This window comes from Acanthaster planci, linkage group LG07 (assembly GCF_054643075.1).
Source record: "Acanthaster planci isolate LZ-2023a linkage group LG07, COTS_SCS, whole genome shotgun sequence".
NCBI lineage: Eukaryota > Metazoa > Echinodermata > Asteroidea > Valvatida > Acanthasteridae > Acanthaster > Acanthaster planci.
The window spans coordinates 20,762,097-20,773,530 of NC_141783.1; the positions used below are offsets into that span (position 1 = coordinate 20,762,097).

The 11,434-nt window shown below is 40.6% G+C and overlaps 1 protein-coding gene across 2 annotated transcripts; it reads right to left on the reverse strand.

The window, feature by feature from the left end:
* Nucleotides 1-685: 685 nt before the first annotated feature.
* On the reverse strand, nucleotides 686-11,398 carry LOC110976119 (WW domain-binding protein 2-like). 2 transcript variants are annotated; one of them, XM_022229139.2, is made up of 9 exons: nucleotides 11,248-11,398; nucleotides 9,638-9,743; nucleotides 8,830-8,968; nucleotides 8,099-8,197; nucleotides 7,384-7,551; nucleotides 6,671-6,745; nucleotides 4,370-4,440; nucleotides 3,588-3,655; nucleotides 686-2,721 (listed from the first exon to the last, which is right to left on the reverse strand). In XM_022229139.2, the coding sequence occupies exons 1-8, from the start codon at nucleotides 11,310-11,312 to the stop codon at nucleotides 3,611-3,613; spliced, it is 768 nt and encodes a 255-aa protein (XP_022084831.2). In that variant the 5' UTR covers nucleotides 11,313-11,398; the 3' UTR covers nucleotides 686-2,721; nucleotides 3,588-3,610. The 2 variants fall into 2 exon arrangements, with proteins under 2 accessions (XP_022084831.2, XP_022084830.2); XM_022229138.2 differs by having other exon boundaries at nucleotides 686-3,655.
* Nucleotides 11,399-11,434: the final 36 nt, after the last annotated feature.

The window sequence follows — 11,434 nt, forward strand, 5'->3', positions numbered from 1 at the left end:
GTTAGAAAAAACACAGAAAAACACAGAAATGATGAATCGAACGTTTCACGAATGGATGTTTGCTAGTAGAGGAAAGGGGCGAGGCACCTGTGGAAAGAGGCAGAACAATATATCTAAGGGGTCCCAGAATCATGGTCATTAACCCTGGCAAAGGGAGAGGGGTATATCAATTTCAAACAAATTTCCACAAAAAGTTCGTCCAAAGGTTTGGAGAACACTCTAGTGATACGCTAGTGACGGCTGGCAGGATCGCTGCAGGCGAATGCAATCATCGACCGTGGACGGATTGGGAGGGAGGATGAAATGAGATCGGGGAAATATTTTGTTCGCATTTTGCGCCGGGAGATGTTTTAGGAGCGCACTGACTTAATGTATGGAAATATTTTGGCGGCTTCTCAGAAACAATGTTTGGAATACTGATTCAAGCTAGCAACCAAACAATTCGGACACGGCATAAGAAAGGGCAAAACTACGTTGATGCAAATAAACCAATCACAAGGTTCCTTGCATCATTGTGCCATTTGAAAGGAACCCTATGATTGACTCATTTGCAAATTACACAATTTTGAAAATGCTTTAACATGTACAGACCGCCAATGCAGTCTGGACAGAGAAGAAAAACGCAGGGAAGTGAATTGTCTTGTTCACAGACTTGTAGTTCGTGTAACATTTTAAAACACCATGGTTACAATATATTATATTTACTTTGTTACTAATTGGATTTCATTTCTTTCGTGGACACTTTGTCAGTATATACAGCTAAGTTACTTTAAAATGAAATCTGACATGGACCATTTACAATATCTTTGAGTACATATATTCATTCTTCTTGACAAATAAGGAACTACACAAATCTCAGGATCTAAAATACGGAGATAAAGTATGGTTTCAACCAACTGCATACAACTTCAAGAAAATGTAACTCACTAGTCACCAGTCCAAAACCAGGCTGAAGGCTTGTGAGCTAGAATCTAGAAAATTTTATCAACATACTCATGAATAGTGCAAATTACACACGTTTCACTGTTGTTATGCAAGACATAATATTTTGGTCAAAATGTACTGATTTATTTTAACGCATATAATTCTGGCACGTTTAACCCAAGTGATCGTGGCAGAAGTTGCATTATGGGCAGGATGCACTTGATCACACGCCGTCACATGATCACATTACACCCTTACACCATCCTAAGTTGGCCCAAGCACACTTTAGATTAGTGAGTAACCTTGAGCACTGAAGGTTAAGCAAAGTAATCATATCCGAATAAATAACTACATCAACTAAAACTATGAACTGAATGTAAATGGAACTTGCCCAAAACCATTCATACAGATTAGTTCCACCTTCAAATTAATGAACAGTTGTTTCATACCAAATTCATATTCCGAAAAAAGGGAACAATGAGTAAAACAATCAAATTTAAGGTATCACTTATCATAAATTATGTCAATGGAGTGAAATTCAGTTAATATACATTAACAACTACTTAAATGTTGAAAATCGTGATTAATTTGGATATATGACAGTCATGTATCTTTATGCATACACAGTATAAAGTTCAATCACTGTAATGTGCATGCGCCAAAATTTCTGGATGAGGTACCCCATCTTACATTCGCCACAAGACATGACTGATTTCACTGTATAAAGGTACAACTAAACTTGACAGATTTGTTTAAATGAAGCCTAAATAAAAATTCTTTCCAAACAACACTTAATACAATGCATCAGATCACTTGTCAAAGTGTTCACAGGATTTACCATCCTGTTTGAACACTCCTTCGCTTCCCAATGTTAGATAAACCAATTCCTTATAATTCTATACTGGCATAATAAACACCCTGCTCTCCACATGGCCAATTCCTTCCGAAAAGCCAAGTTTGAAATTTTACTCTTTAATATAATATTATCATGAAAATGTAATAAGGATAACTGTAAATGCACAGGGTAAAGAGCAACTGTCTTGCTTAATCAAATTGTCATCATGTAAAAATCTCTGAGGACAAGACGAAAAAGCTACAATCCTTGCCTAATCTCACTGGGCCCCCTTCCCTGGGGCCCTCTTTCAATGTTGGGTCTCATTGCGTGGTCCGCGCTCCAGCTCGACAACAATGACCGTGGGAAGTAGGGGACCTGGGGAGGGTATGGCTGTTGACACCTGTCCCAACCATTTTGGCCAGCATTGTAGATATCACCAAAAGTCTCTCAACGTTGACTGGAAAAACGATCCTCTCAAGATAATGGATTTTAGCTTTTTTCAAAGTGAAGCCAAATAAATGCTCAAGGGATCACTTTAATTAGAGAGGCTAGTTTTGTCATATAATAACAAAATAAAGTAGTCAATCTTTTTATCTAATAATACCTCACTCACAGATTCTGCACAGTTTTCGAGATTCCTATTATTAATCAGACCACACGTATGTGCATTCGAATCTCTGATTTAATACGATATGAGTTCAAAAGTTTCTTGTAGAGTTCTCTGATGAAACTGACGATGCAGAATTGAGGCAGGTTGAATCTAACAAACAGCACATTAATTGGAGCGTGAATGTAGCACTGGCTTCCAACACGGGACTTTTTTTTGAGATTTCAGGCTTGTTCCTAGCAAGAACGCCTGGAAGAGGGGAGGTTAGGATCAATGATCTTGCCAATTGAAGACGGGAGACTGTAAACTCAATCATTCCTTCCGCAAGAAGGCAGCATGACACCATGATGGTGACCTATCGGATTAACAATTGTGGTTGAAAGTTCATACAATTCCACTGAAATTGCTGAACAACACGTTTTAAGACTTCATCTATTCCTGGTAACCATTCCTTGTTTACTTGTAATCAATCAGAATGTTTACTTCAACCATACTTTACAGGTTCATGTAAATACAGCAGGTGTATTGGCTGATCAGCTACGGAAACAAAGTAGAAGACAAGAATAGAAACAGGCCTAAAAATTGTGATCGTACAGTTTCCGTCAAAGTGTATGAAAACTTCCGATCTCAACTGTATCTACTCCGCTTGGGCAGAGAGGATCAAGAGTTTTTCCAAATCCAGGTTTGGCCTCCAGGTTTGGCTAACTCTAAACCTCCACGATCAGTTTCAAATGTTTACTTATCGTGAAGCATACTAGGTGCTTATAAATAATGAGAAAGATGAATAGAGAAATTGACAAAAGCAGGATTTGAACCTGCGACCTCCGGAATACCGTACTGGTGCTCTACCAACTGGGGCGTGATCCCTGGCTATATGGTGTTTCAGGTTCCATGGCTTCTGACTAGCACCCCCGAACAAAGATAGTTGACAAAAACGAAGACCCACCAACGTAGGGTTGGATAGCTCAGCTGGTGGCACACCGGTATGGTATTCCGCAAGTCACAGGTTTAAATCCTGCCCCAGTCAATTTCTTTCTTCATCTTCATAATGTTTACTGAAATAAATTCCAAAGAAAATGTTTTGATATTTGGCCTTGAAGACAATGAGATGTCTCTGCAGCTGAAAATGGAGCTATGCTGCACCAAGGAGTCTCAACTCAAAATCAGTTTGTGGAACTGAAGTCAAAGATGGAGGCAAAGCTGAGTGTTGGACTAACTCACCAGGCTTGCATCTTTTGCCAGACTCAATCAGTCTTGGGTTTCTCAGAGTATTCCGGAGGGGGAGCAGTCTATGGAAAAAAGGATAAGAGAAATATCAATGACAATCTCTATCTGCTCTGGTTAGAGGCACCCCCTCAGTGGCAAGGTAGAGACAGGCTGCTGTAAAATGTCAAGTTGACTCATGGCACTTGGGGCATGGACCGTACATTCTGACAGAAGCTGGTCACCCTTGGTCACCCTTGGTCACCTTGTACCTGTTTGCCCACAACAAGGACGCTTTTCTAAGGCAAAGAAACCCCATCTCTTGTTCCTAAAGGGAGTGGGTTTATTTTCTCTCCAGTTTTCCTAGGTGCCTTGGCGATGTCATTCAGTACCTACTGCTCAGCACCATTCTGTTTGAAGAGAATAAAACTGGCAACAGACACTGACCTAGGTATTCTGTTGATTAACCTGCTTGCTAGTCAAACAAGTTGCTTTGTTCCTGTCGGGAAAACCCATTGTTCCATCTAGGACAACTTGTGCTTCTGGAACAGTTGTGTGTGTGTGTGTGCATGCCAACTTGGCTACAGTGTGTTCCAGATGGGAACGAAGCAAGTTGCCACTGGGAACACAAAATGTTCTTAGAGGAAGGATCACTCTGATTGTTGAGACATTCCCTGAACCGACTGGCCAGTAACAAGGCAGCACAACGACCAGCACAACAAGCCAAGCACAACGACCAACTAACCAGCCTGGCACTACAGGGTTTCAACTTGTTACAGTACAACTAATACGGTACTCACTGGAATAGTGGTTGGAGCAGTCTGCGTCATGTACACATTGTGTGGGTCATTTGGATTGTAGTAGGCTGGACCTGGAGTATATGAAAGTATAAATTTCAAAAACAAAAACCTTAGTTCTCCCTATTTCAAACTACATTTTAAGTTACAGAGACCACAGATATAATCTTAAATACAACATATCCATTTATTCATTCTTCTATTTATCCAGGGTAACCTAAACAGCCAAGGACGGTTTTCATTAGGGCCCTAACTAATTAATCTGAATTAAAAGAACTAAAAGAAATTCTTCCTGTAAAAAAAACTGGTGTAATCATCTTCCTATAAAACTTGTAACAAACGTCCTGTAAATTTGTGCACAAGTCACAACACCTTACTGGCTAAAAAAACATGCAACACCCAAACCACCTGCTGGCTAGCGTGATACCGCCGCAGTAACAGCTTCTCAATTTATTCGCTGGCTTAATCTATAAAGTATCGAAGTGCGACGTCAATTTGAACCAGGAAGTGTAGTGCAAAGGAATGGAGTATGTGTGTAAGCTCTGTTGGTTATAGGTAATTACCGATACTGATATATCGGCAGCTCGATATTGATAATACCGATATATTGAATTTGTTTAGAAGAATGTATGTTTTCAAGTTCAAAACCAATGGCATAATGCATGCAAAATACCAAACACCTTTGGCGGTTAGGCGACTTAGGCCCCTACCAACTGGTCCTAACTGTGCGGCACACGATAAGTCTGCTGGAATTTGTGAGCTTTTTTAATCTTTCCCAAACAAAGCAGCATCCGACAACACCAACAACCTGCAGTCAAAATGGTATATTCCAAGGAGTAGGCACGCATACTCCGGCCAGTCAGCGATCTGAGCGGTTGGCTTCATTGCTTCCTGGGACAGTGAGTTCCTCCTTCAACCAATCAACACTGATGAAATTGCAACGCCACAACATGAATACCCAAATTATTGTGTATAGTATGTATGTATCCAAAGCTCAGGTGCAGGAATCTGATGCATCATTCATACAAGTTTCGGCAACGGCTATTTCTCAACCACTCGATGATTTTGCATATTGTCATACAGTAAACTCCGACTAAGTCAGCATCGCGTAACTTGTCATATCGTTTAAGTAGGCCTTTTGACAAAAGTCTCGATCGTGCATTTCCATTGAAAATTTCATTTCTAAGTCGGCATTTATAAGTTGTCTTTTTGCATAAGTCAGCATGTTTTATTTGGTCCCTTTTCCACAAAAATTCCTTTGTGTAAGTCGGCACAAAAAAGACAATCATGCTTTGGTATCAGTTTCCTTCCCAACGGTTGCCAAGAAGTGTCAAATGACAAGTCCCACACTGCTTGGCCGATCTGTTTATTAGCATGAGTACATCAATACCAGTAACCCCTCTAGTGCTACATGCATGCGCTCTGTCCATTTTGGGGGTCGCCTTATTGAACAAACTTAACCAATGCGTAATTGAATTATTGAATTGAATTATTGACTTTGCAGCCTGTGAGGATAAGAGAACGAATCGCAGGGATCAACCATGGAGGTAGCAATAAACCAGGGTAAATCAAAGCCATTGAATTAGTGCAAGGAATCATAATGCACATAGGCAATACGTGCGTACATGTACGTGTAAGTTGGCAAAATGACGACTTACAGCAGTCGTCATAATTTCTTGAGTCCCGAGAGTGCCAACTTAACTGGAGTTTACTGTTTATGCAAAAAGTACACACACAAGTACCTGGCAAAATTCACTAATGTTGAAGTTACAGCTGCATGTAAAACAGTCTTCGAGCTTCATGGCTTCCGGCTGACAAAGCTCTGCAATAACCAATGAGGTGTGGTACCCAGACAAAAGGGTACTTTACAGTTTATTTGTGCACGCATTTTCCCTTGTATGGAAAGGTGCCCTGCTAAATGTACAGCGTGCTTTAATACATGTGTTTTTACATGTACAGGTACATGTACATTTAGCCTAACAGTGCAAAAAATAATTTTACACTGCATAGCTGTTTACTTTTTACCAATTTTTACAAGGTTTTGGAAGATGAAAAGAACAAATCAAAGGTAAATTTGCTGACTTTTACTTCAAGACAAGATGCTGGCAACAACAATTATTACTGTAGCTTCATTTTCTTCATTACATCGGCGCGTACGATATATCAGTTTCAACATTAAAGAGATATTGTTCATATCGATATCAAAGGGACGGACCTTACATGCGCGCTTGTTGGTTCACACGCTGGTTCTCGCGCTGATGCCTTTTACACACATAATATACCATGACCATCCATTGGACTCACCAGGAGGGGGCGGAGCTGAGGAGCCAGCACCTGTGTACACGCTGGAGTAAGGAGGTGGTGGCTCTGATGGTTGGGCTGGCAATAAAAAAGATGGAATAGAAATTGTTTAAAATTTAAATAAATTGTTTAAAATCTGAGACTATTTTGCAATTAACCAGATAGAGGGTCCTATGATTTCTGTTATTAGAAACATGGACATAGTTACATTCCTGCTAAGGGCAAGGATTTGGCGAAACTGTGAAAGATACAACACTAACAGTGTACTGAAAGGGTAAATTGTAAAACAGCTAACATCTGTGTCAACAGATGTAATGAAAAAATGAAAAAGAAAGAGCTTAATCTGCATCTAGCTTACCTAGAACAGTGGCTCAGTATTCCACTGCGCCGTTCTGTCCTCTCTTGGTAGACACCAAAACGGTCAGTGTGATTGTTTATGGGAATCAAGCCACCAACCCAAAATGAGCTAAATGACCACAGATCATACCCAAAAGTTAGAATTTAGACTGTCAGTTCTGTGATGACAGATGGGCCTACTGCCTGAAATATTCAAGCCATCATTTTTTAAAGAACCTTTCCAACTCACAAAAACAGACATTTCCTACATGGTACTGCTGCAAGTTAATCCACGTTGCTTCATCCACCACGCCAACCTTTCAAATCTCACAACCTATGTTACAAAAATGGGATTGAGTTTTCAGGTTGATGTTCTTTACCTCCCGGTGGGTACTCTGGATACACAGTCTGAGCAGGGTAGGCACAGCCACCCACCATGGGTGGTGGGTACTGGGCTCCTGGCATGGGTGCTGGGTAGCCGGCTGTGTACTGGGCACAAGGCTGGGGTGTGGGTTGCTGGTCAGGTCTGGGTGGACGACCCCTTGGAGCTGTGCCAGGGAAGAATTGGATCTTAAGTTAAAACCAAAAACTGGGATTGTAGGCTCTTTGCTGAGTAGGTTTTTTCTTGGGGGGGGCGCAAACTTGGCAAAATCAGCACATCAAACTCAATTCGTATTCAAAGACGAAATCACTCATGAAAAACATGTCATAGTTAAGAGGGCATTGGAGTAAAGTTCTACTGAATCCAAACCTGTTTGCCCAATATCCCACCCTTTGCAACATGCCTCTCCGAGCATTCCTCATTGGTCAGCTGTGGTCAAATTAGGCATGTCTTGCCAAATTCACTGAATCTTTACGAAACCAAGAGACAAGTTTGAGCAATGACCATTTGCCAGTCACTGATCGATTCTGCCTGGTACCCAGGATGCATGTTGTGCACCAGTTACCAGGGGAAAATCAGCCAGTGGTCATCAAGTCATCATCACTCAAATTTGCCCAAGGTTGCTGCGTGACTGTCCGTCTGCTAAAATATACATTTTCCCTTCTAAAGGACAGAATCTCAATAGTAACACTTTTCTCTGGGACGTCCAATACCTTGGGTTGCTACTCTGAGCAGACGTTGTCCCAACTCTATAGCGCCCCCTGACTTGAACACAATCTTGAACTCTGCCTGAGTGTGTGTCTCCCATCCACCTGCAGATAAATAAATTACTACAACTTCAAAATCTGCCACAAGAGGTTTGCAAGACTGAGGAAGGTAAAACCTAACCGCTGTCACTTCATAAGGGGCTTGATACACCTTGACAGAATGTATATTTGTAGCTGTGCTTATCAGCTGAGCTGTGCATTACTCAATCAGCCAATGTATTTGTTCATGAGATACTGGTAAAAGGCCGTCAAATTCACATACCACATGTGGCAAAGGATTCTATCCCCTGTCATAATGCCAGTGGCAATCGCACTAATTTCTTGATTTTCTACGGGTCTGATTCCTGCGGATCAGGATTGCGATCACTGATCCATTGTTGGTTCACTGACATCAGAATGTGTAATGGGTAGAGCCAACCAGCTTTGGGATCACTGATCAAGATTCCGATCCTTGAGAAGAAAAACAGGCCTTATGTTAACCACCAATACAAATCTGTCACTGTACAGGCTTGCCACAGTGAGTGTTGAATACAGCGCTGGGGCCACTGATTTCGTGTCCTCCTGTTCCCTGTTGGATTTTGGGAGAAATGCCTGGGTAAAAACCTACATGGCATAGGGGGAAGGAGAGGTAGGGCCCGGGAGAGGGGGAAGGGTTGGAACTAAGATGACTAACTTACCTCCTTCCTGGGACTTGATGAGTCCTGTTATGGCATTAGCTCCAAACAAAGGCTGTTTGATGTCCACATGCTTCATGTAGTAGAAAGGCATGGAGAAGGACTTCATGGCATTGTCGTCTTTGACATTAATAAAAATCACCTGAAGAGGAAAAAAGTGTGGAAATTAACCCTCCTTTAGTTTTACAGCACAAATATGCACAAGTGCCCAAGGTCACTCTCTTGCACGTTGGTGCAGTGCACAACATGACACAGCTGTGCTTCTTTGAGGTGTTTACCAAGTGACCCAAAGAGTGACTTCAGCGTAGGAGGATTAAATGATATTCCATATCATCACGAGTCCGAGATCAATAATTTAAACACCCATATAAATCTATACGGTGAAAGTCATGCTTAGGTCATTCGTCTAAAACTCAACTTTCTTTCCGAGTTTGAGCCTATATCCTGACCCAGCTGGAAGCTTCAGGTGTTCAAAAGAAACGGCTAATTTTAAATTTTGGCTTAAGACTATAAAACTGATAATTACATGTAGGATACAAACTGAGCCAAACGTCCCAAAGGTAGGAACCTTAACAGTAAATATGGTATGCAACCAAGATTTGAGAAATGACATTCAAGTCTAACCTCCAAAGAAAATCTGTAGCAAGAAAGCAGTGTATCTGAAACTTTAGAACAGATGTTATTTTTCACACTATTTTTACATGTATGTCTCTCTCATGTGTCTCACAGAGGCTACCATACAAAATATGGGTAAACCCATCAAAAGAGAAAAATTCAAACCCAAGTCAACTTTCCCAAACCTAACACTTACCCTCTGATTGGTGAGAAAGACAGTTCCTTCTTTTGTCCCTTTGAAAGCGTCATGTTTTGGGGTGATTTCAAAGCTTAGTTCCACTTTTTCCTGTTCTTGCAAAATCCTGTGAAATAACGTGAAAAAGAACAGCACGCTTTTACAGCTTTCAATTCATTGTGAACTATGAAAGTCTGTAACAGCACAACCTCATTCCCGTCGTAACATGACTACATTGCTGATCACCTTTATACTTCAGTATTTACATACATTACTATAAGTTAGAAAAAGCATCCCTCTCAATGTCATACATAAGAAATACATGATACGCATTTTAAAAGAAACTGAAGGCCAAAACAGAGTGAGACTCCATGTCCTCAGTATTGTTTGAACATGAAGGACTCGGTACAATAAGCAATCCTTCAGAGGTTTTAATGAGCCAATACATTGACTTCTAGACTGCCCTGATTCTTCCACAACTTTCTCTGGAATGACAGGTCCCGTGCCAGCAGAGACTCACAGATAGCTTCCTATGTGGGTACTAAACATGCTTGAGAAATAGCACTTTACAGGATGTATTTTATTGGCTGAGTATTTAGACACATCCAAAGTAAACAGTCTCTCATGTGAATTTGACCTGATTCATGTATTTGGATTGAAAACATGTTTTGTGCAACCTTCTAATCCTCTGAATTGTAAGAAAACAATTTGCATCCCTCTTAAGTTGCTCTCTGGTCTCAATGAAAAGTGCATTTTTTTATACGTTTAAAACTTTCCATGCTTTTTCTGACAAATGATGGGCACTGTTGCTTTGATGTTGTTGAGATTTCCTCTTGAAATTGTGAAGAAATTTGTTCAATGAAAAAATGTTTTGCTCACTGGCTGTTAAAAACTTAATAACAACACACCAAAGTAGCCAACAAAACATACAACAGAAGAACATCCACAAATATAGAAAGTTTTGGCGCTGAAATATAATGCAGAGGTTTCATCCTGGGATTATTATAAACACACCTGTGCTTTTGATACAAGTTCAATTTAGCATTAAAAAATTAAAAAAGCATCCTTAAGAGTTGAAATTCAAGCACATGTTCAGCCAAACATGGCGATCTGTGGTGATAAACTACTGTTATGTAACAAAGTCTCATGTCATAGTGGACAGAGTTCCATATTAAACATCACTCGACACCCTGTGCACAAACCCTATGAAAGTGGACTGAAAATTGTGTTTTCCAAGTAAATGCCTTGATACTTTCACTGCTCAATATGACTTCTTACTAGGCCTCCTAGGGTTTGTGCACAGGTATGACAAGGTGTCAAGTGGCGTCCATATATGGAACTCTTTCCAGTTTAAGCTTAAACGATCATGACAGTAACAATTGGATGTTTTCAAACTCTTGTTTATGATTACGTCAGCACGGGTTTACCGTGCACTGTGCACGGGATCATCACAATTCACATGATGATGATTCATCATAGTTTACATGCAGGATCGACATGATGGATCAGGCGAGGATCAGGCGACAAAATATCAACAAACAACGACCACACAGTCTATACTCTCTTCATGCTGATAATAAAACTAAAAATCGCTATTTCATTCCACCACAAAAAAGTGACGGAGCACTTACTGTTCTCCATTGTACAGAACAATCCCGTTACGAACGTTCTTACTGTGAGCAGTATTTAACGCCATCTTGCGAAATTTTACTTAGCGTGAAATTTGATCGATGCAATGCAAAATCCATTCAGATAAAGGTGATTTGTGAAGCAGCGCGCCACCATGAGTTCCAAGGAAAGAATTTTTTGCGGCTTCCT